General features: G+C 44.4%; 1 protein-coding gene across 4 annotated transcripts in view; it reads left to right on the forward strand.

The window, feature by feature from the left end:
- The first annotated feature begins 4,261 nt into the window (after positions 1-4,261).
- LOC145349908 (aldehyde oxidase 1-like) overlaps positions 4,262-24,041 on the forward strand; it is a 185,889-nt gene continuing 166,109 nt past the window's right edge. Inside the window, exons 1-4 of one of the 4 annotated variants that reach the window (XM_080198567.1) lie at positions 4,262-4,430; positions 11,451-11,508; positions 15,842-15,938; positions 23,707-23,815. In XM_080198567.1, coding sequence (XP_080054693.1) covers positions 4,377-4,430; positions 11,451-11,508; positions 15,842-15,938; positions 23,707-23,815 — 318 coding nt within the window. In that variant the 5' untranslated portion in view covers positions 4,262-4,376. Of the gene's footprint in view, positions 4,431-11,450; positions 11,509-15,841; positions 15,939-15,983; positions 16,543-17,113; positions 17,229-23,706; positions 23,816-24,041 lie in introns of those variants that run through there. The other 3 variants (XM_080198564.1, XM_080198563.1, XM_080198565.1) reach the window with 3 other exon arrangements.

A 24,041-nucleotide genomic window follows, 5' to 3' on the forward strand; every position in this document is an offset into this window, starting at 1 on the left:
CCTGGGGAATGACTATGTGGGGGTCTTGGGGCAGAGTCTTGCAACCAGGGAGATGTCCCTCTCTTGACGCAGGGCTGTCACTGCCCTGCTGCACAAGAAGGGGGATTGCTGCCTACTAAAAACTGGTGCCCGGTCTCCCTCCTCACTACGGACTATAAAATCTTTGCCAAGACAATGGCATCAGGGCTTAGCTCTGTGCTGGACCACATGATCCACCCTGACTAGTCTTACATGGTCCTGGGCTGTTCGATCCACGATAATCTCCATCTGGTCCGGGATCTGATCCATCATTCCCAGAGGGCTGGTCTGTTGAGCACCTCTTGTCTTTAGATCAGGGGAAGGCGTTTGATAGGGCGGATCATGAGAATCTGCTCAGAACACTGCAGGCATTTGGGTTCGGGATGCAATTTGTTGCCTTTATCTGATTACTGTACTCCATCGCAGAGTCACATTAAAGTTAATGGGTCCCTGGCGGTGACCCTTCGCTTTGGGAGAGGAATGCAGCAGGGCTGCTCCTTATCCAGCCAACCGTATTCAATTTGTGTGGGGCCATTCCTGAACCTCTTGCGGAGGAGGTTGTAGGGTTTGGCTCTGTGCGGCCTGAGCGTCGAGGTGGTCCTGTCGGCTTATGCCGATGACGTGCACCTCATGTTCATGGACCCGGCTGACCTTGGAGGATGCAGGAATGCCAGGTGTGTACTCTGCCACATCCTCTACCAGGATCAATTGGGCATAGTGCTCCGGACTCCTGGTCCGTGGCAGATGAACCTCCTCCCGAAGGAGCTCAGGCCTTTCACCTGGAGCAGGACCAGTCTCCTGTACTTGGGAACCCATCTTTGCCCTGCTGAGGAATCTGGCTGATGAACTGGCAGGAGCTGGAGACCAAAGTCACTGCTCGCCTGAGTCGCTGGATAGGATTGTTTTGAGTGCTGTCTTACAGGGCATGAGTTTTCAACATAAATCAGCTGATCGCCTCCATGCTGTGGTACCACTGGTCACTGTGACCCTTCCCCCTGACTTTGTTGCAAACATCTGGAGAACCCTCGTCTAGTTCTTTTGGGATAACAGACTGCACTGGGTCCGTGCAGAGATTCTCCTGCTTGGGGAGGGTGGTCAGGCATTGGTATGTCTTCATACCCGGGTGGCAATCTTCCACCTTCAGACTCTGCAGAGATAATTTTACGTTGAGCCTTCTCCACGATGGCATACGCTGACGATGTATTTCTTCCACCAGGGGCTCAGCCTGAATTATGATGTGCAGCTCCTGTACATAAATCTGGGGGAGTCTGCAAACCTTCATGCATGCATTGCCCATCTTTTACCATGACCTTCTCAAAGTCTGGAACAGTTTGCTTCGTGATGCAGCTCTCCCCTGTCTTGTGCAAGAGCCACTGCTCAGGAATCAGCTCCTCCACCTGTATAACTTCAGGTGGCTGGCAGAGAGGAGGGTCGTGGAAGCCGGGGTGACCAGGACTGGGGACCTGCTGTATGGCTGATGAGTGAGCTGGATGAATCCCCCCACGAACTGGCTGAGCATGCGGGGGTGGCCATCCGGCAAGTGGCCAAAGCCATCCAAGGCCTTAGGACAGTTGTGCTTGGACCTGAGGGCACATATGGTCTCGAGGAGGGATAGGCATGTGGTGGGGTCCTGCCGAGCGTGCCCCTGCTCAGGCAGAATTTCACATTGGTCCCAAGTCTAGACCTCCTCTGCCAGGTCAGGTGCCCCACAGTTTGAGCCACCTCATGGAAATGCCCTCTGTGCCCTGTGCTACTACAGAAAGAAATCCTACAACACCAGTTTAAAGTCCAAACAAGATTTATTTGTAGCAAAAGCCACAAGCTTTCGGAACAGCCTGTCCCTTTGTCAGGTGGCTACAGAGACATTTCCTGTACAGGCTGCTGCTGCATACCTTCTACTACTGCGTCCTTACCCATCGCCCGGATATACCTTGGCGGGCCTTGTTGCCGCTGGCGGCGGACGTCCCCAGTAGATGTCGCTCTATGGAGGGTTCTTGCCCCACTTTCTCGGGGACTCGGGTGGAGGATGCTGCATGCAGTCACCCTTCAAAGAAAAGCCTTTTATTGGTGTTTTATTTGCACTTCAGTCCCACACTCCTGATCTACAGGCACCTGGTGCAGAGGGGGGTGGGGAACGAGGAGGATGACACCTCATGAACCTGCTCCTAGGCCTGGCAAGGTCCAGGCAGCGGTCGATGGAGGGGGTCATCCAACCTGACTGTCTGCCCCTCTACCATGGCTATATTTGTAGCCGGGTGTCCCTGGAAAGGGAGCATGCGGTGTCTAAGGGCACAGTTGATGCCTTCCACAGGGACTGGGGTGTATTATTGATCCCCTTAATCATGTTTTAATTTGATGTTTTAAGTTTCCTTTCTACTTTGTCTTTTGTTTCGGGCGGTTCCCCTCTTTTTAGGGAGTTGCCCTTTTTGAGTTAAGCTGATTTTGTTTATTTGGTTTGAACACAAAGAGCTCCCTGATGAGTCCTAATGGATTGTCCAATCAGGGAGCCTCATGCTCCCTATTTAAAGCAGGTGTGTCAGTCTCTCTGCCTGCTATAGCAGGAAGCAACAGGGAGAGGGAGCTCTGTTATGTAATGTTGTTGTAAATGAAGAAGCACTGAGTGATGGGACTTTCACCTCCACGGAGTTATTTCAGCAGTTTAGGTGGATCGGCCATGTTAAATTGCCCCTTTGTGTCTGGGGGACTAGCAGGGTAAATACGTGGGGTTACGGAGATTGGGCCTGGGTTGGATTGTTGTTGATGCAGGCTCAAAGGGACAAATGGCCTCCTTCTGTATTGTAGGGATTCTATGATCATAGGTATCAGTCTTCAGCCAATTTGATTCACTCCACGTGATATAAAGAAACAGCTGAAGGTATTGGATACTGCAAAGGCAATGGGCCCTGGCAATATTCCAGAAATAGCACTGAAGATTTGTGCTCCAGAGCATGCTTTCCTCTAGCCAAGTTGCTACAGTACAGCTGCAATATTGGCATCTATCCAGCATGATGGAAAATTACTAAGAATGTCCTACACAGAAACAGAACAAATCCAACTCAGTCAATGACTGTCTCATCTGTCTTTTCTCAATTATTATTTATGGGAAGGACCAACAACAGTGCTATCAAGTGGCAATAACTGGCTCACTGATGCTCTGTTTGGGTTCTGCCAGGGCCACTCAGCTCCTAATTTCATTACAGCCATAGTTCTTGTTTCTGATTGCACAATTCGAGATTCCTCAGATACTGAAGCAGTCCGTGATAATATGCAGCAAGCCCTGGACAATATTCAGGCTTGGACTGATAAGTGGCAAATAACATTCACTCCAAGCAATGACCAACTCCAGCAAGAGAGAATCTCACCATTGCTCTCGACATTCAATGGCATTATCATTATCAATGATTCCCCTACTATTAACACCCTGATGGTTACCATTGACCAGAAACTAAACTGTCTACCCATAATAATACTATGGCTACAAGAGCAGACAGCGGCTGGTAAATTCTGTAGCGAGTAACTCGCCTCCTGACTCTCCACAGCCTGTCCATCATGACAAAGCAGCTCACTTGATTAGTACCCCATCCACCACTTTAAGCATTCATCCCCTTTATCATTGATGCACAACATCAGCACTGTGTTCTGTCGCATAACGACCTGCAGTGCATGTACAAGGTGCACTATAGGAACTCATCAGGGTTCCTTCAAAAGTACCTTCCAAAATCACTGCCACTTTGTAGACACATAGGGTCATCACTAGCTGGAGGTTCCCCTCCAAGCCACTTACCATTTTGACTAAGGAATATACCACGGTTCCTTCATTGTCACTGGATCAAAATCCTGTAGCTCCTCCCCTAAAACCACTCTGGATGTACCTACACCACATGGAATTCAATGGTTCAAGAAGGCAACTCACCACCACTTTTTCAAGGGCAATTAGGGACAGGCAACAAATGCATTCTAGCCAACGATGTCCACATTCCATAAATGAATAACATAAATTCTAACTAACTATCTGGTTTTAGACAAGCATACTACATACAGTAAATGGTTAAATTTGTACACTCTTTTTAGGCAGTCCCTCAGGACTGAGTAGAGGAATGTATGTGTGCAAAGTGCGTGAAGTTCAAACTGTTTCAAGTAAGTAGCTCTTGGCTTATTCTCTGTCATCCAAATATTCAACAAGAAGGTGACACGGAACAGTGAACCACGTTGCAAAGGCCAACCCTGATATCAATCAGTTATTCAATCACAGAGACTGATCAACCCCCAAAGTACGCAGAACGAAACAGCATTTTGCTCCCGAGCAAGGAATAACCAAAGACTTCAGAAGTCTGAAAGACCAGAGGAAATCTTTTGGGATGTCTCAACACAGCATTATAGATGAGCTGGTGTTCTTTGTAAATGGGCGTAAGGTAAGATCAAAGCATATCGAGAGAATCAGATCTTTAAAGTTTTTGAACAGAAATTGAAAAGGTGGAAAGGTTGCTTCAACTCTGGAGATTTCAATACATAATAGGAGGCTGAAATTCCAGTGTAGTACTGAGGGAGAATGGCATACTGATTGTCTTTTGGATATGCCATTATACCTCTGTTTCTCCCTTTCTGCATCTCTTTCCTTGACTCTGGCTGTCTTTTTGTGTTCTATTTCCATTTCTTCCTGTGTCTCCTTCACTCCTGTGTTTGATGTGTGTATCTCTCTCTCCCCATCTGTGTGTTTCCTCCTACATCTATTTAGCCTGTGTCTGTGTGTGTCTCACTCTCTCTCTCCCCCTGTGTCTCTGTCTGTCTTACTTATGCGAGTTTTTTTTGGCTTGTGGTTCTGTCACACTCCAAATCTCACTCTTCCAGTTTTTCTAAATGATCTGGTGTGAGACGTTTATCTCTCCCTCCGGCTAGGTTCCTTTTGATTGCAAATATATGACCTTGCTGCATGTATTCACCTTTCCTATATGTTTAAGTGCTGTTTGTTCATGGACAGCTGTGACAGAGCTCCTTTGAACACAACAACCTCAACTCAACCATGGGCCGTGAGCTGTCAAACACTCCAAGAGTGATGATCTTCAAGCCAGCTGACTTACTAATAGTGACTGACCTATTGACTATTGTCCATGTTGAACTTGTTTGGGGATGTTCAATTTAAGAGTGGAGGAAATATTACGTATTTATTCCTATTGGTTCACTGGAGCTATGCTGTATTAATATATACATTGGAAATGATGCAATAGAACTAGGGTGAGAAACAGAGAGAGAAGATGCAGCTACGGAAGATGTCACACACTATTAATAAAGCTCCATTCATTTTTAAATAAAGTCTGTTCCAAGTATCACGTCTCCAACACACAGCACATTGGCTATGAAGAACTTTAGGATCATCCCAAAGTCATGAAACAAAGTACATTTCTTTCCAGTGTCAACTGTGGCTCAGTTGGTTCTTGCCTCTGCATTATACATTTTCCAAGTTCACTTTTTCCCGCCATCTGGCTCATCTCTACCAGGTATGAATCAACCATCATCATACAGGTCATTCATTGTTAATAAATGTCATATATCTTGGCCAATTATATTCTACCCTCTGACAGCATGGGAATTCATTGGTTTGTAGGATCTGGAAGCTCCTGCTCTCTACTACGCAAATCATAGAGTTGAAAGGTCGCTTTTCCACTGTTTCTTAATAACTTCTATTACATGGATTGCAGAGTTCAAAAGTTCTTTTCCACTGTCTGGTGAGGCGTCCCTTATCAGTAAAAATGAGTAATCCTATTCATTTCCAGTGTCTGGGAACTTGCACTTTCCATGATTTATACTGATAACAAAACTGTATTCTATGACTGTATTGTTCTTAAAGAATGTGGTTCTTCTCACTTATCTGTCATTCAATTTTGCCTTGGGCAGCCTGTATTTTGGCCAAAGTGAACAGACCATCTTCAAAAATACGTGTTAAATCTGAAACACATGTTTAAATCCTCTAACTGTGGTTATATGTGTGTCTGAACAAACAGTACCCCTGTAATATACTTAAGGCAGTCTGATATTCTTACCCAAAATTAATCTACTTGTTTTAGTAGTCTTTATTCGTGTCTTAAATCCCAGAGTATTTTGAAATTCTCTAACAAGCCCCAACTGCCTTCTCATGAAGGAAGTGTCCTGGTGAAAGACATTCATTATTGACCAACGCATGCTGGGAGAAAGGCAGCTGGGTTGAATATGAAAGGTTCCACAGCACTGATTCAAAGTAGCGCAGAGACGTTGTCCTTGGAAACATTTATAGAGTTATTGAGGGATACAGCACAGGCATCTGCACCAGTCAAAGACAAACCACCTAGCTGTTATAATCCCATTTTCCAGAACTTCGTCAATGCTTTGGCATTGCAAATGTAACAACTAAATACTTTTTAAATGTTATGAGAGTGTCTGCCTCCACCATCCTTTCAGGCAATGAGTTCCAGACTCACTTTCCTCACATCCCCTCTAAACCTCCTGTCCCTTACCTTAAATCTATGCCCCCTGGTCATTTATCCATCCAGTTAAAGTCCAACAGTTTTATTTGGTAGCAAAAATGGCTTTTGCTACCAAATAAACCTGTTGGAGTTTAACCTGGTGTTGTGAGACTTTTTACTGTGTTTACCCCATTCCAATGCCGGCATTTCCACATCATATATCCATCCACCAAGGGTAAATGTTTCGTCCTGCCTATCTAATATACATCTCAATCGTCTCCCCTCTCAGTTTTCATTGCTCCAAGGAAAACAACCCCAGTTTATCAAATCTATCTTAATAACTAAAGCCCTCCAGTACAGGCAACATCCTGGCAAATCTCCCCTGCATACTTTTCAACGCTATCACATCCCTCCTATAATGTGGATTCCAGAGCTACATAAAATACTCTAGCTGTGGTCTAACCATCATTTTGTACAGTTCCAGCATAACTCCCTGCTGTAAAACTTCTTGAAAGCACACAACATTTTGGCCTCAAGTATTTTCTGTAGTAGTGAATTCCACACATTCACCACCTTCTGGGTGAAGAAATTTCTCCTCACCTTAGACCTGAAAAGGTTTATCCTTTAGCCTCAAACTATGATCCCTAGCTCTGGACTCCCCCACCATTGGAAACATCCTTTCTGAATCTACCTTGCCTAATCCTGTTAGAATTTTATAGAATCATTACTATATAATGTGAACAGTTGGGGTCCTAGCACAGATCTCTCCAGTATCACACTAGTCAATACCTGTCAATTGGGAAAAGATCCATTTATGACAATTTTTGGCTTCTTAAATGCTGATCAATTTTCTATCCATCTCAAGACACTATCCATGATCTCATGTGCTTTAACTTTACATAATGCTATGTGGGAGCTTGTCAAAAACCTTCTGAAAGTCTAAACAAACCACATCTACTGGTTCTCCTTGGTTTACTAGTCTACTAAGTCTACTAGTTACATCCTCAAAAAATTTCAATAGATTCATCAAGCACGATTTCCCCTTTGTAAACCCATGCTAACTTTGTCTGATTATACCATGGCTTTCCAAATGCTGAGCTATGAAATCTTTGTAAATAGACTTTAGCAACTCCCCCAGTACCAACGTTAGGTTTACTGATCTATAGCTCCCCTGTTTTCTCTCTACCTCCCTTTTTGAATAGCAGGCTTACAGTAGCTGTTCCAATCTGTAGGAAAGAGACCAGAGACCAAAGAATTTTGGAAAATGACGACTATGGATCTACTATTTTCAGGGTCAATTCCTTAAATACTCCAGGATGAAGATTATCAGGCCCTGGAGATTTATCCACCTTCTATCTCATCATTTTTCCAAACCATTTCTCTACTACTAAAAATTTCCAGTCAGAAAAGCAACCTTCAACCATCAAGCTCTGCTTCCTGCCACTCAGCCAATTCTGAATCCAACTTGCCAAATCTCCTTGGATCCCATGGGCTCTTACATTTGTTATCTGTCTCCCATGTAGGACCTTATTGAAAGTCTTGCTGAATTCCAAGTAGATAATGTCAAATGCATTGTCATCATTTGCATTCCTGGTCGCCTCTTCGAAAAATTCAATCAAGTGGTCAGATGTGACTCCCCTAAATAAAACCATTGACTTTTGTTGATTAACCCCTACCTCTCCAAATGCAGATTAATTCTGTTTCTCAGAATTACTTCCAATACTTTCCCCTCCACTGAGGTTAGACTGACTGGCCTGCAGTTTCCTGGTTTATCCCTTCCTCCCTTTTTGAATCATGGTACTAGAATCATTGGCTGTCCTACAGTCCTCCGGCACCTCTCCTATGGCCAGACAGGGATTGAAAATTGTTGCCAGAGATTCTGTTTCTTCCTCCCTTGCCTCACCCAACAGCCTGGGATACATTTCATCTGGCCCTGGAGATTTATCTACTTCAAAGTCTGCCAGACCACCAGACCACTCAGAATCTCCCCTCTGTCTGTGTTAATTTTTTTTAATTGTATCACAGTCCATCTCTGTGATTTCTATACCCACATTGTCTCTCTAACTAGTGAGCACCAACAGAGAGTATTCATTTAGAACCCTACCTAGGTCCTCTGGCTTCACACAAATTACCACTGTGCCCCTTAATGAGTCATTCTCTTTCCCTAGTTATCCCTTTACCCTTAACGTACTTAAAAAACAATTTAGGATTTTCCTTTATAGCTCAATCAACAGCACAAGAAGCTTGCTATATATAATTCTGCTGTTGCATTTTCTACTGCACAACAGTGATTACATTTCAAAGCTCCTTCATTGACTGTAAAGTGCTTTAGGAGGTGTTATATAAATGCAAGTCTCATTCTCTTTCACTGGCCCCATTCACCACTTGTGGGAACCCAATGGCCTGTTGAATCAAATATCAGGGCACCCGGCCTGCCCCACTGGCATCAATCAGGTTCCTGTCCAGAGCAGGAATAAACAAACCTCAAGCATGCTATGCAACAACCATTAAGCTGTCAATCAAATGCTAGTTAAGGGTGTTGGATTGTGAAATTGAGTGAAAAAAAATTCAAAGGTTTACAATGGATTTCAAAGGACTTCAAAGGCTTACAAAGGTTTTCAAAGGATATCAACTTTCTGAGAAGGTTCAGAGACTGGACATGCAGTGTGAAAAGAATGCAGTTGAGTGAGCAGCTGTGGAGAAGAAAATCCTCCCCTATTGAATAGGATTCCGCTATTGTCCAGGGGACATGGAGATGAAAATGACCTGACCATTTCAAAGTTTTGACAGTATACAGACAAAAATGAAGATTCTGATCAGAGTGCTGCCTGAAATCAACATGCCAAAAGTGACCTTCAGGTTTCCTAGGGCGAGAAGGAGAAATCCAGCCACAAGACCCTCCCCACCTTGGGAGAGTTTCCTGAGGTCAACCCTTTGCCCCTAGCCAGAGGCCTCTCAACCCTCACGTCCCTTGGGGGACTCCGTCCTCTGCAGCCTGCCAGTGGCAGAGTGGTACGTGGGCAGAGCATTTACCTCCTTGACCGCCCCCCGCAACTTGGAGCCCAGCGCACCAGATCAGTGTGTCAGCCAGGATGTAACTGCCAGAGTGCCAGGAGTAAATGTAAAGTTGGCACTGTCAAGGGGTGGGACCTGGAAAGGATTGGGTGGATCCTGAGGAAGTAAAGCCTGAGGAGACCCTATATAGAAGACTTTGTCTGGTGGGGTTTGGGGTGACCCATTCTCCTGGTGGTGGGGGTTGGGATATTCCCCTGGTTACGGGGTGGGGGGTGTGTGCTGTATCACCTTGTCTGTTGTGAGGGAGAAGGGGGCTTGTGTCGGAACACTAAGGTTAGGGCACCCTTTAAAGAGGCTGCCTGGATCTCAGAAAAATCAGGATGGCTGTCATGTTGTCCCTATTGCTAAGATTTGCATTGATCAGGTGGGTGAATTCATAAGAACATAAGAAATAGGAGCAGGAGTAGGCCATCTAGCCCCTCGAGCCTGCCCCGCCATTCAATAAGATCATTGCTGATCTGAAGTGGCTCAGTTCTACTTTCCCGCTTTCTCCCCATAACCCTTAATCCCCTTGCCTACCAAAAACCTATCTACCCATGACTTAAATATATTTAGCGAGGTAGCCTCCACCACTTCAACAGGCAGAGAATTCCAGATATTCACCACCCTTTGAGTGAAGAAGTTCCTCCTCAACTCCGTTCTAAACTGCCCCCCCCCCCCTTATCTTGAGGCTGTGCCCTCTAGTCCTGCTGTCCTTTCTGAGCGGGAAGAACCTCTCCACCTCTACCCTATCCATCCCCTTCATTCCACTTGACTGGTGCTGCTAACGTGAAATTTGCTGCCACAATTGCTAACTTTTATTGAAGTGTCCAAAATTTATTTAGTTGCAAACAAAGAATATTAATGGATAAGGCGGGGGGGCGGGTTTGGTGCGGTTGGTGGTGGGGAATGGTGTACAGAAGGGTAAGATTTAACTAGGTGGGATATTAAAGGGTGTGGAGAATGAACAGGATGGTCAGATAGGATCATAGAAGAGAGCTGCACTGAAAAGGGCTATTTGGTTAATCACTGGGTTGAGCCCTGGCTTGTTCAATATGTAATCTCCAACTCGCTCCCCACATCCTGACATTATTTCTCTTTCAAATATTTATCTGATTCCCTTTTGAAAGTAACTATTCAATCAGGCAACCTTATTCCAAATCCTAGGTTCTCATTGCATTATGAAGTTTTACTTCATTGTTTGAACTGTTGTCACAGTTCAGATGGCTTGTCACTGCACTGACACTATATTTGGCCTCAGCACCCTGGACCAACAGCGATTCCCATTTTTGATCATTATCCACTGACCCTGACTAGTGAATGAGATTAGTGATACCTTCCAAAGTCAAATAGGTCCACTGCCATTGAGTGCCTCAAATGCTGCTCAAGACAAAGTACCGCTCCTCAGCGAGCATCTGCACCCTCTAAAGAGAAGAGGAAAAACATTTGATGTAATTCCTTTTTCAGGAGATTTTCCTCAAAGCAGCTTCAGAATTTCTGAGATTCTTTAGGTAAAGTTGTGATGCCAGAGTTGGGGGAGGAAGTTCATGGTGGGAAAGATCACTGTCTCTTCAGATCATTCATGCAGTGTCTGGACTTCCATTTGCACTCAATGTGCTTTCTCTCCCTCTCCTTCTTGGACTCCCTCTCTGTCTCACTTCCTTTCTATGTACATTTCTTTCCTTGAGTCCCTCTATGTCTTCCTTCCTTTGTCTCCTTCTTCTTCCTTTTCTGCTTGTCCACCCTCTCTCTTCTTTTCTCTATCTTTACATCTTGTCCTGTCTCTTCTTCTCTCCCTGTTCCCCCTCTTTGTCATTCTCACTCTTTCTCTCCCTACCTCTCACCATTTTCATTGTCTCTGTTTCCCTCCTCAACTCTCCTTTTTCTCTCTCTCCCCCAACTTTTCTACTACTCTCACCCTCTCTCTCTCTCTACCTGCAGGTCAGAGAACAGAATGCGGACCCGGAAACAATGCTGTTACCCTATCTCAGGAGGACTCGTATCCTTTCACTCTGTGAATCACAATAACGTATGGGCACCAGAGCCTCAGAGATGTTCATCCATCAAATCATTGAAATACTGTTTTATAAACTGGGTGCTATAGCATTGTTTTGAAAGGGCACAATTTGCACAAGTTAATACTAATTAACAAATGAAAGCATAGTATGTAGTACCGTAGTAACAATAACTGGAATTGTGGCCGACGTGGTTGAATTATAACTGTCTGCTGAAATGGCCTATCAAGCCACTCAAGGGCAATGCAGGATGGGAAAACATGCGGATTTGTGACATCAACATCTCACGGCGTAATAAATATAAGTATTCAGCACCTTTAAGATAGTAAAACTTGCCAAGGTGTTCCACAAGAGTAAATATTTTCAAACTAAATTGACAGAGCCACACAAAGAGATAATTAGAGGAGATAACCAAGCTTGGTCAGTGAAGTAGGCTTTAAGGAGTTGCTTAAGGGAAAAAGGATTGTGTCACGATTACAAAAAAGGCATTTCCTTAAAGTGGTCCGTGAATTAAGAATTTGTATTCAGCACCCTTTTACTTTGTGGAAAAGAAAACAGCAGGCAAGCTTTAGCCTTAAACAAAATAGGGGTAGTTTATTACAAAACTACTATTGGTAGTTACTTACGAAAAAAGTGATAAAGGTATTAATTAGAATACAAATACAGTGATCAAAATACAGATAAAGCATGTTTTAAAAGATAAATTTCAAATCAGCCTTTGAGATATGTTACAGGCCTGTTGCTTAAATTCCTTCTTCTTGAAGTGAAGAGGTTAAAACTTGAGGTGCAGTTTAGCAGTTGTGATGGCTTCTGTAGTTGAAGAGTTGGAGCTTGGTTTTGTAAGTGGAATCAACATGCAGGACAGATCATGGGTGTGAGTGAAAGCTCCTGTTTTCACTGTTGCAGTACTGCAGGTGATCACCTGTAGTAGCTTGATTTAATACAGCAGCCTTTTGCTGTTTCTGAAACCTTTCCCAGTCTGTCCCTGTTGAGAAGTCATTTCTGCTTCAAGGTATCTCTCTCATGACATTCATGATAGTTTTCTCTTTGGGCAGCTTCCAGCCTTTTCCTATAGTATGAAATCCAAGCTGACGAATTAAACTTCCATATTCAGTGTTGGCTATTCAAACAGCCTTTCTCCCATCGGGTTCTTTATTTATCAAAGTTATCATCAGATAATTAACTTTGTTCTGAAGGAAGACCAGCAAGTGGAAGGATCTCATTTACATTCATGGAACACATTAAATTTAAAAATGTCTTTTCTGATCTTTCTCAAGGTAGGCAGTTTGAGAAGGTTTTGAACCAGTACAGAAAGATACCAAGTTGCATACTTTTTCTGAACAAAGGCTTTCTCAAAGTTAATTTTAACAAATGTGTTTTTCAAACATTTGAATAACTGTAATTGGGGACGCTCAAGAGGCCAAAATTAGATGAGCGAAAGGTCTCAGAGGGTTGTAGGGCGATGTTATAGAACTGGAAATAAGTTTAGTGTTGGTGTGATTATACAATCTAACAGGTTCTATTGAATGAAGGTAAAGCACCCAGCACTTGAAGGTAACACAAAATGAATAGGTGTTGCCTGTTGAGTTTGTGGCGGAGACCTAAGACAATTGACTGAATTTCGTCAGCCTAACCTCTAAACTTTCCCACTGTTCTCACACTGAACTCATATCTTCCTTTAGTTTCTCTCCGATCTTCCCTCTTGCATTCCTAAGCTCATCTTGTCCATGATACCCATCTCCTACTCCCTCAATTCTATTCCCATACAACTTCCAACTTTTCCTCCTAAACCTCATGTTCGCTAACATTGTTGACAATTTTCTCTCTTCAAATCTTGATCCACTCTCCTGTGGATCAGCTGCTATCACTCCTCTTCTCAAAAAAAAACAAATCCTGACCCCACCATCCTTACTAACTACCATTCCACCTCCAACCTGCTTTTCCTTTCCAAAGTCCTTGAACATTTTGTTGCATTCCAAATCTGTTTCTTTCTAGAAATCCCATGTTTGAAACTCCCTAATAAGGTTTCTGCCGTGACACAGTACCGAAACAGGTTTTATTAAAGTCACAAATAACATCCTATGTAACTATGACAAAGGTAAACTTTCCTACCTTGACCATCTCAATCTCACTTCAGCCTTTGACACAGCTGACCACATCATCCTCCTCCAACATCACTCCACTGCCCACCAGCTGAACTGAATTGCTCTTAGCTGATTCCATTTTCATTTATTTAATTGTAGCCAGAGGATCACATGCAAGGGCTTATATTCCTGCTCAACACCATCACTTCTGGTGAACCCCAGGGATCAATCTAGATTCCCCCCCATTTCTCATCTGCCTGCTTCCCCTTGGTGACATCATTTGAAAGCACAATGTCAATTTTCACATGTACACTGATGACACCCAGCCATATCTCACCTCTCCACTGTTGCTAAATTATCAGACTGCTTGCCCATCATGTAAAATGGGATGAGCAGAAATTTCCACCATTTAAAGACTGGAAGTCATTGTTTTAGTCCCCTCTCCAAACTCCTTGGCCTAACTACCAACTCCATCTCTCTCTTTGACAATAGTCTGGGACAAAACTAGTGTGTTTGCAATATTGCTGGCACATTTGATTCCAAGATGAGCTCTGAGCACATATTTGCTAAGACCACTTATTTCCACCTTGTAACATTGCTCGGATTCGCTCCTGTCTCAGCTGAACTTCTGCTAAAGCCCTCATTCATGCCTTTGCTACCTCTTGACTTGACTATTTAAATGTATTCACATCTGGTCTTGAACCTCCAGTCTCCAGATAATCCAAATCTCTGCTGCTGGTATCCAACCTTGTACCAAGCCCTGTTCATTCGTCAGTTCTCTGATCACTGATTTACATTGGCTGTTGGTTGTGCAATGCCCCAGTTTGAAAATTCTTATCCTTGTTTTCAAATCCCTCCATGGCCTTGTTCCTTCCTTTTGCTGTAATCTCCTCCAGCTCACAACCCTCTGAGATCTCTGCACTGCTGCATTCGGGCTCTTACTCATGCCTGGTTTTACTTGTTCTGCAATTGATGCCTGTGTCTTTTGCCTAAGTCTCAAGCACTGGAACATCCTTCCCAAACCTCAATGCCTCTCATTCCTCCATTAGGATGCTCTGTAATATTTTCCTCTTTGACCAAGTTTCTGATCATCTGCCCTAATATCTCCTTATGTGCCAACATATAATTTTTTATTTGGTGACATACTTATGAAGTGCCTTGGAAAGTTTTGCTATGTTGAAGTCGTTATATCAAGTTGTTGTTGTAAGTGATAGGAAGGCTTTGCTGAGCCTTCAGATACAGAGGTGGATTCTCCTGCCTCCCCCCACCCCCACGGGAATCACTGTGGACAAGGGGCAGATGATCTCGGGTGGGATTTTCTGGTTTTGGGGCAAGCGCAGCTGAAAAATCCTGCCCATAATTTATGTAGCTGGTCCAGTTGAAGTTTTGGTCAATGACAATTCCCAGGATGGTGGACTCAATGTTGCTAAATGTCCAGGGGAATTAGTTTGAATCTTTCTTGTTGGTCCCTTGAGCCTGCTCCACCATTCAATTCGATCATGGCTGATCTGAATCTCAACTCAATCTTCTCACTTTGACATCTTTCTATTGCTCTCAGCCTTGACCTACAGTGGATCCCCGGCACCACAGCTTTCTGAGGCAGCCACCTCCCTCCCGACTGAGGTGTAATTCAGTTGAAGCCTGAGCCTGATATTTCTCATTCAGCTCATTGAACCTGTGCTAACTCTTATATCCAATGAATCCCATTCCCTTGCTCTTTCCCCATAGGCCTGCAATATTTTCTCTTCAAGAATTCATTCCATTCCCTTTTGAAAGTCACTATTAAATCTGCTTCCAACATCCTTTCAGGCATTGATTTCAGAACAGAACACCTCGGCATTAAAAAACTCGTTTGACCTCTCGTTTGTATTTTGCCAATTACCTTGAGTTAGTGTCCTCTGATTACTAACCCTCTTGCGAGTGAAAACAATTCCTCCTTATCTGATCTATCCATACCTTTCATTGTCTATCCAATCTCCTCATAACCTTCTCTGCTCACAGCAGAATAGTTTCAGCTTTGCTAGTATCTGCAGATAACTCAAGTAATTGATCACAACAGGAGATGATTATCACTTCTCTGGCCATTGGACCAAGTGTAGCATCTCATTGACCAAATCACTGATGTATCGCCATTATTTCAGTGCACATTGGTTAGATTCCCCAAGGCTGTTTGTGGATGGTATCATTAAGGTGCCAGCTTTGATTGAGATTTTCCCTTGACGTGTGCTTTCAGTCAGGCTAACAGGGACTAAGTACGGCTGTGGTGGAGGAGGTTGTGGAGCATGCACTGTGATGATTTCCAAGTACAATGCCCTGGAAAAGAAGATCATGTATCCTTATGCTGTTTAAGTAATTTCATTGGTAGAGGTCCTCAATTGTGGCCTGAAGAAACTGCACAGCCAGTGTTGTGAATCAATGCAAATTTTAAAAGAGAGAGAAACAGGATGAACATATTGCAGCACGCTAGGAACTGCTTCAATGAGAATCCAAGCAATGGACCAGTAATGGATTGGAAACCTGTTACAACTGAAATGGGTTTTATTTTGGTTCTTTAACCCCAGTTATGGGCATTAGCATCCTATCAATTACAGAGTGTGAGCATGATGATGGCTTGCACTTTATCAGTGAAGGCTCTGTATCTAAAGAGACCTGGCAGAGGTTAGGTTGGATTTGGGAAAACTTGTTCTTGAAGCAAAGGGAAGACAGATGAATAGAGGACACGAGAAGGTTCTTGAATTATTCCCTGTCTGTCATGATGGAGGTGCTCAGTGCCAGAAGAGAGGTTGTCTTTCCCATGGGTGGGAGGAAGAAGCCAGCCACCTTATCTAAGCAAGGCTGACTAAAAGTAGCACAGATTGTGAGCAATAGGAACATTGTGACCATCACAGGAATTCAGAGCAGCAAAATGCTGATAATCTCATCATGTCCAGAAAGGTAAGCATCATCTGACTTTTTGGTGGAATCCATTACTCTCTGACTTGTATTCTCCTACAGAGTACTCACCTGATTGACATATCTCACAGTTTCACACAAGCAGGATTCTCAAATCTCTGACTGAATTGACAACACTTATACTCACCTTCATCCCATTGGCTCTCACATCCATCTATCATGGTTAACTTCCATAAATGTAATCATTCCCACCTGAGCATAATTCTGTTTTTCAAAATTTTATATTTGCCTTCTCTCATCGCAAGAGAATTCAAGCTCCTGGGAGAGGCAGAGAATAAGAACTGGACTGTAATCATAGCCACCCTGACTGCTTTGGGAGAAAACGTCTTAAAGATTGATCGGATGGTGCAGACAATGGGTATTGGCAAAGGGAAAATGGAGGCAGCCCACAGACTTGATGACAACCTTAGATGATGCATTGCCATTTGGCACTCATGTTGAATTGACATTAGTATTACTAAAAATTGACGTTAGTATTACTAAAACGTCACAAAGTAAAAATTTGTAACCTTTCTCAATGTCAGTACTAACTCATATCTTTGATGCCCCACAGGTCCTTCAGAGCCCCTGCAGAGGAGGGTGAGGAGCCCTCACAGGGTCAGAATTGTGAAGATGCACTATCACATGATTCATATGCATTTTCCACCAGTACATGTACATACAGCTAGGTAAATACTACAATAGAGAAAGTAGCGTGGTCATGGGGAAGGACTTATCACATGTGAACAGGAGCAGGTGTTGGTGACAGGGAGAGCAGTGGGTAGTTCCCATCAGAGGGTGCAGGATACTTCAACTCTATTCAGCTGGATGTAGAACCTCAGGGGTCATTAATGAAAAAGGAATGTGTGAAGTAGCAACAGGAAGTGTGTGCATTTCTATCAGCATTTCCAGAGTACCGTTGGAGAGAGATTATAGGAGTTCATCTCTAGTATGATTTCCAAAACGTCTCAGGCTGCTCTCCACCTCCATGGAAACAGTGACCACCTGCAAGGTGAATTGGATATGGCTGGTCACTGAGTGCACACTAGCCCAAGTCTGTGTGGAGTTTGCATGTTCTCCTCATGTCTGTGTTGTTTTTCTCTGGGTGCTCTGGTTTCCTCCCACTCTCCAAAGATGTGCGGGTTAGGTTGATTGGCCATGCTAAATTGCCCCATAGTGCCAGGGCGAATAGCAGAATAAATATGTAGGATTAAGGGTATAGGGCTTGGGTGTGGTCGGGGCAGACTTGATGGGCTGAATGGCCTCCTTCTGCACTGTAGGGATTCTATGACCTAGCAAGGCTGCCGCTTTATACAGAATGGAGTAAAGTCTCACCTTGGCAATTTAGCACCTCACTGTCATATAACCAAATAATCTCCAACCATTATCTAATAGGGAAAAGCAGGTGGGCCATGAGAGGGAAGATGGAGAAAGGTCACATGTCAGGGGACTCTTCCCCAGATGCTTATTCTTATTCTTGGTCACTCCAACACCCTCCAAGACAGAGATACACATGCTTCAGCCTGCCCTGTTGACTGAGCCTGGTTTTTCAGTGGTACAGGTGGACAATCTTTGGCATAGCGATTTTTGGGCGTGCGAGGAGGCAAAAACAAGGTATATTTTTCTGTTTATTCCGTTTAACTTTTTATTTTTAGTGCTAAGTCGCGAGTTTCGGCGGTTTTTTTTTTAAATTAGTTAGAAACCGGAAGTCGTCACTAGGACGCTTACCGGTAGTTGTAGTTTTTTTTTCGGGTTTAAAAGCACCTACCTCCGTGTCTCGGCCTCATTGTTCCTGTGGAGCAGAGTCGAGAGGCAGCGATTTTTGGGCGTGCGAGGAGGCAAAAACAAGGTATATTTTTCTGTTTATTCCGTTTAACTTTTTATTTTTAGTGCTAAGTCGCGAGTTTCGGCGGTTTTTTTTTAAATTAGTTAGAAACCGGAAGTCGTCACTAGGACGCTTTGTAGTTTTTTTTTTCTCGTGCCCCTAACACTATAAATTAGTGCAGAGAGGATTCCCGATTCTCTACACTGGTAGAGAATCCCACCCTTCCACCTCCTCTAACCTAATTATAAGTGTGAGGGAAGTTTTTTTTTATATTTTTACTTTTCTGCTGGTAATTGATTCAGGGATGGCAGTTCAGGCTGTAAGCTGCATCTCCTGTGGGATGTATGTAGTGAGGGACTCCCACAGTGTTTCAGGTGATTTTACTTGTGGGAAGTGTGTTAGATTGCAGTTTCTGGAGGAGCGTGTAAAGGAGCTGGAAGGGGAATTAGAGGAGCTCCGTATAATTCGGGAAGTGGAGCAGGACATAGAAAGGAGTTATAAGGAGATAGTCACTCCTAGGAATAAGTCTTGGGTCACTGCCAGGAAGAGGGGCAAAAAGCAGTTGGGGGGACAATCCCCTGGGGCTGTTCCCCTCCAAAATAGGTTTTCGGTCCTGGAGGCTACAGTTGAGGAGAAATCAACTGGGGATAGCCAAAGGGAGCAGGTCTCTGGGGGTGAGCCTATTGGCAAGCCTCAGGTAGTTAGGGGTAAGAGATTGGGCCTCGTGATTGGGGACTCCACAGTTATGGGGACGGATAGGAGAGTTGGAGGTAAGGGTAGGGACTCTGGGCTGGTGTGTTGCCTACCAGGGGCTGGGGTCCAGGATGTATCGGACAGAGTATTCAGGACTCTTAGGGGAGAGGGAGATCAACCCCAAGTTATAGTTCATGTGGGGACACATGACATAGGGAGATTAAGGGAAGGGGATATTAAGCAAAGATTTATGGAGTTGGGGTGGAAACTAAAGGCGAAGTCAGAAAGAGTAGTTATATCTGGACTCTTGCCTGTGCCACGGGATAGTTTAGAGAGGAATAGGGAGAGGGAAAGTTTGAACTCGTGGCTGAGGGGATGGTGCAGGAGGGAGGGGTTCAGGTACTTGAGCAATTGGGGCTCATTCTGGGGAAGGTGGGACCTCTATAAGAGGGATGGTCTACACCTGAACCAGAGGGGAATCAATATCCTGGGGGGTAAATTTGCAAAAGCGATGCAGGAAGGTTTAAACTGATTTGGAGGGGGGGAGGGATAGTGAGGAAAGGGGGTGAAAGTGAGGGGGGCATAGTTGGGGAATGCAAGGCACGGCATAGTGGGGGTGGGGTGGAGCAGGGTTTGAAATGCGTGTACTTTAATGCGAGGAGTATTCGCAATAAAGTGGATGAACTTGCAGCGTGGATCAGTACCTGGGACTTTGATGTTGTGGCCATTTCTGAGACATGGATAGAGCAGGGTCAGGAATGGATGTTGCAGGTTCCGGGGTACAAATGCTTTAGTCGGAGTAGAGAAGAAGGTAGAGGGGGGGTGGGGTAGCATTGCTAGTCAAGGACTGTATCACAGTGTCGGAGAGAAAGTTTGATGAGGACTTGTCAGTTGAGGTAGTATGGGCGGAGATTAGAAATAGGAGAGGAGAGGTCACCCTGTTGGGAGTCTTTTATAGACCTCCTAAAAGTTCTAGAGAGGTTGAGGAAAGGATTGCAGAGACAATCCTGGTTAGGAGTGAAAGTAATAGGGTAATTGTTATGGGGGACTTTAACTTTACGAATATTGATTGGAGTTGCTATAGTTCTAGCTCGCTAGAGGGGTCAGTGTTTGTACAAAGCGTGCAGGATGGTTTTTTGTCTCAGTATGTAGACAGGCCAACTAGAGGTGAGGCTATATTGGATTTGGTGCTGGGAAATGAGCCAGACCAGGTGCTAGACTTGGAAGTTGGTGTGCATTTTGGTGATAGTGACCACAATTCGGTTACGTTCACCTTAGTGATGGGAAGAGATAGGCATGAACCTCGGGTCAGCAATTTTAGCTGGGGTAAGGGCGATTATGAGGCTATCAGGAGTGAATTAGGAAGCATGGATTGGATTAGGGGATTACAGGGACTGGGAACGTCTGAAATGTGGAGTTTTTTCAAGGAGCAGCTACTGCGAGTCCTTGATAGGTATGTCCCTGTCAGGCATGGTGGATTTGGTAGATCTAGGGAACCGTGGTGCACTAAAAGAGTTGAGTCGATGGTTAAAAAGAAAAAGGAGGCTTATGTTCGGATGAGATTGGAGGGCTCAGATAGTGCACTAGAAAGCTTTAGATTGGCTAGGAGGGAGTTGAAGAGTGAGTTGAGAAGGGCTAAAAGAGGACATGAGAAGACTTTGGCTGATAGGATTAAGGAGAATCCTAAGGCGTTCTATAGGTATGTCAAGAACAGAAGGTTGGTCAGGGCAAGATTAGGGCCAGTTACAGACAGCAGGGGGAAGTTGTGTGTGGAACCGGAGGAGATTGGAGAAGTATTGAACCAATATTTCTCTTCGGTGTTCACGCAGGGGGACATGAATATAGCTGAGGAGGACATTGGGTTGCAGGGGTGTAAAATAGACAGTATTACGGTTGATAAAGGGGATGTGCTGGAAATTCTTGAGGGGCTGAAAATAGATAAGTCCCCTGGTCCGGATGGGATCTACCCTAGGATTCTCTGGGAGGCTAGAGAGGTGATTGCAGAGCCTCTGGCTCAGATCTTCAGGTCGTCATTGGTCTCTGGTGTAGTCCCGGAGGATTGGAGGATAGCGAATGTTGTCCCATTGTTTAAGAAGGGGAACAGAGACTTTGCCGGGAATTATAGACCGGTGAGTCTTACTTCTGTTGTGGGCAAGGTTTTGGAAAAAATTATTAGGGATAGGATTTATAGTTATTTGGAGTGTAATGAATTGATTAGAAATAGTCAGCATGGTTTTGTAGCGGGTAGGTCGTGCCTTACTAACCTTATTGAGTTTTTTGAGAAGGTGACCAAAGAGGTGGATGGGGGCAAGGCAGTTGACGTGGTATACATGGATTTTAGTAAGGCGTTCGATAAGGTTCACCATGGTAGGCTTCTGCAGAAAATGCAGATGTATGGGATTGGGGGTAATCTAGGAAGTTGGATCAGGAATTGGCTATCAGATAGGAGACAGAGGGTGGTGGTGGATGGTAAATATTCATCATGGAGTACAGTTACGAGTGGTGTGCCTCAGGGATCTGTTTTGGGGCCACTGTTGTTTGTAATTTTTATTAATGATCTGGATGAGGGTATAGTTGGGTGGATTAGTAAATTTGCTGATGACACCAAAATTGGAGGTGTGGTAGATTGTGAGGAAGGGTGTCATAGTCTGCAGGGAGACTTAGATAGGTTGCAGAGCTGGGCCGAGAGGTGGCGGATGGAATTTAATGCGGAGAAGTGTGAGGTAATTCACTTTGGTAGGAGCAACAGATGTGTCGAGTATAGGGCTAACGGGAGGACTTTGAATAGTGTGGATGAACAGAGGGATCTAGGTGTGTGTGTACATAGATCCCTGAAAGTTGGGAATCAAATAGATAAGGTTGTTAAGAAGGCGTACGGTGTCTTGGCGTTTATTGGTAGGGGGATTGAATTTAGGAGTCGCAGTGTAATGTTGCAACTGTACACTACTCTAGTGCGGCCGCACTTGGAGTACTGTGTGCAGTTCTGGTCCCCGCATTACAAGAAGGATGTGGAGGCGTTGGAGAGGGTGCAGAGGAGGTTTACTAGGATGTTGCCTGGTATGGTGGGGAGGTCCTATGAGGAGAGACTGAGGGATTTAGGGTTGTTTTCGTTGGAAAGAAGGCGGCTAAGAGGGGATCTTATTGAAACATATAAGATGATTAGAGGTTTAGATAGGGTGGATAGTGATAGCCTTTTTCCTCGGATGGAGAAAGCTAGCACGAGGGGGCATGGCTTTAAATTAAGGGGGGGTAGCTACAGGACGGATGTCAGGGGTAGGTTCTTTACCCAGCGGGTGGTGAGGGATTGGAATGCCCTGCCTGCTGCAGTTGTAAATGCGTCTAGTTTGGGGGCGTTTAAGAGATCTCTGGATAGGTTTATGGACGAAAAGGGATTGGTATAGGCTAGTGGGTCATTGTTTTTGTAACTGGTCGGCGCAACATCGTGGGCCGAAGGGCCTGTTCTGCGCTGTAATGTTCTATGTTCTATGTTCTATAGCCCTCAGGGACTCCAAAATCCAGAAGACGTTCACCCAAAGTATCCCATCTATGTAAGTTAAGAATAAGCAGCTCGCATCCAGCTCTTCAGAAACCACCGAGGTTACACCATGTAGGAGCAATAGGAAATAGATGAAAAAGACTTATTAGTTGTAGACTTAGTTCCACTGTTATAGTAGACTTATTAGTTCCACTGTTATCACAGATTAAACATATACTGTATGGGTGATGGATTGAGAATGCTTCAAAGGAAATGAAGCATTACCAGCTCAGAAGGCATGAGCTCAGTTGTGAGGGTGGTGTAATCCTTTGGTGAACGAGTTTGGCTCTTGCTTTAAGAATTGCATCATGCCTATCTGGGCCTATCTATTAGTAAGAAGCTATAGCTGGCGGCCTCACATCAATTTGATATAAAAACAGTTGTCAAGCAATGTGACCAGTGCAAGTTCCAGCAAAAGCTATCAGCTTCAGCCCCCCTGCATCCATGGGAATGGCCAGAGTAAGAGTTCACATGGATTATGTTGGCCTGTCAATGGAGCATGATGTTTCTTTTGTTCGTGGTCACCTATTTGAAATGAATGGTAATATTCAAAATGAGGTCCACAACTTCACATTCCACACTTGAGAAGCTGCGACAATGTCACATGGTGTACCAGTAGGACTTGTGTCAGACAATAAGACAACGTTTGCAAGTGCTAATTTCTCGAAGCTCATGACCTTTTATGAAATACAACATATCCATATGGCACCCAATCACTGCTCATCAAATCGGCTGGCTGAATGCATAGTGAAAACGTTCAATGCCTATATGAAGCAAACACCTGAGATAGAGAGAGCAGCATAAACTGAGATGCAGAGATAGAAAGAGACACTGAAAGGAGTGACAGCAACTGTGATGGACACAGAAAGGGAGTCAGAAAGAGAATGGGAAGGTGAGAGGGAGAGATGTTGAGAATTCCTCCGGTAAATTCTCGATTCTTGCCCAAGTCAGTTGTTTCTGATGTTTCAGTCTGTACAGACAGCCAGTGCTCAAGAAAGAGTTACTTGATAAGGGCTTCATACCATGCAGTTGGCTTCAAAGCCAGGCACTAAATTTCCTTTGCGAGCTTGGAAATATTGTTGCTGCTGTTGTTATCCTTTACTGCAACTAACAGTCATTTCTCTGTTAACGCCTGTCTGACTCCTCTCTGCATGCTGTATGGTGCTGCAGTCACTACGGTGGAGGGGATAGGCAGCACCAGAACCAGGATTCACCCAGTACAGGTGAGTATGGACTGGGGGAGGGCCACCATGCAGCAGAGAGTCTTGGCACAATAATATCACCAAATTTCTAGGATTTTGAGATAGTTGTTTCTGCTAAATTGGCCAGGTGAGAGAGGCTAGAGGGCTTAATCAAGGAATATCTGAGGCTGTGAGTGATGGAGTTGGTGAGGTACCCAGGCTCTTTCAATATTTCTGAATGAGAGTACTTTATTTACACAAGGCTTGG

This window comes from Carcharhinus amblyrhynchos, chromosome 11 (assembly GCF_965287045.1).
Source record: "Carcharhinus amblyrhynchos chromosome 11, sCarAmb.v2.hapA, whole genome shotgun sequence".
NCBI classification, from domain to species: domain Eukaryota; kingdom Metazoa; phylum Chordata; class Chondrichthyes; order Carcharhiniformes; family Carcharhinidae; genus Carcharhinus; species Carcharhinus amblyrhynchos.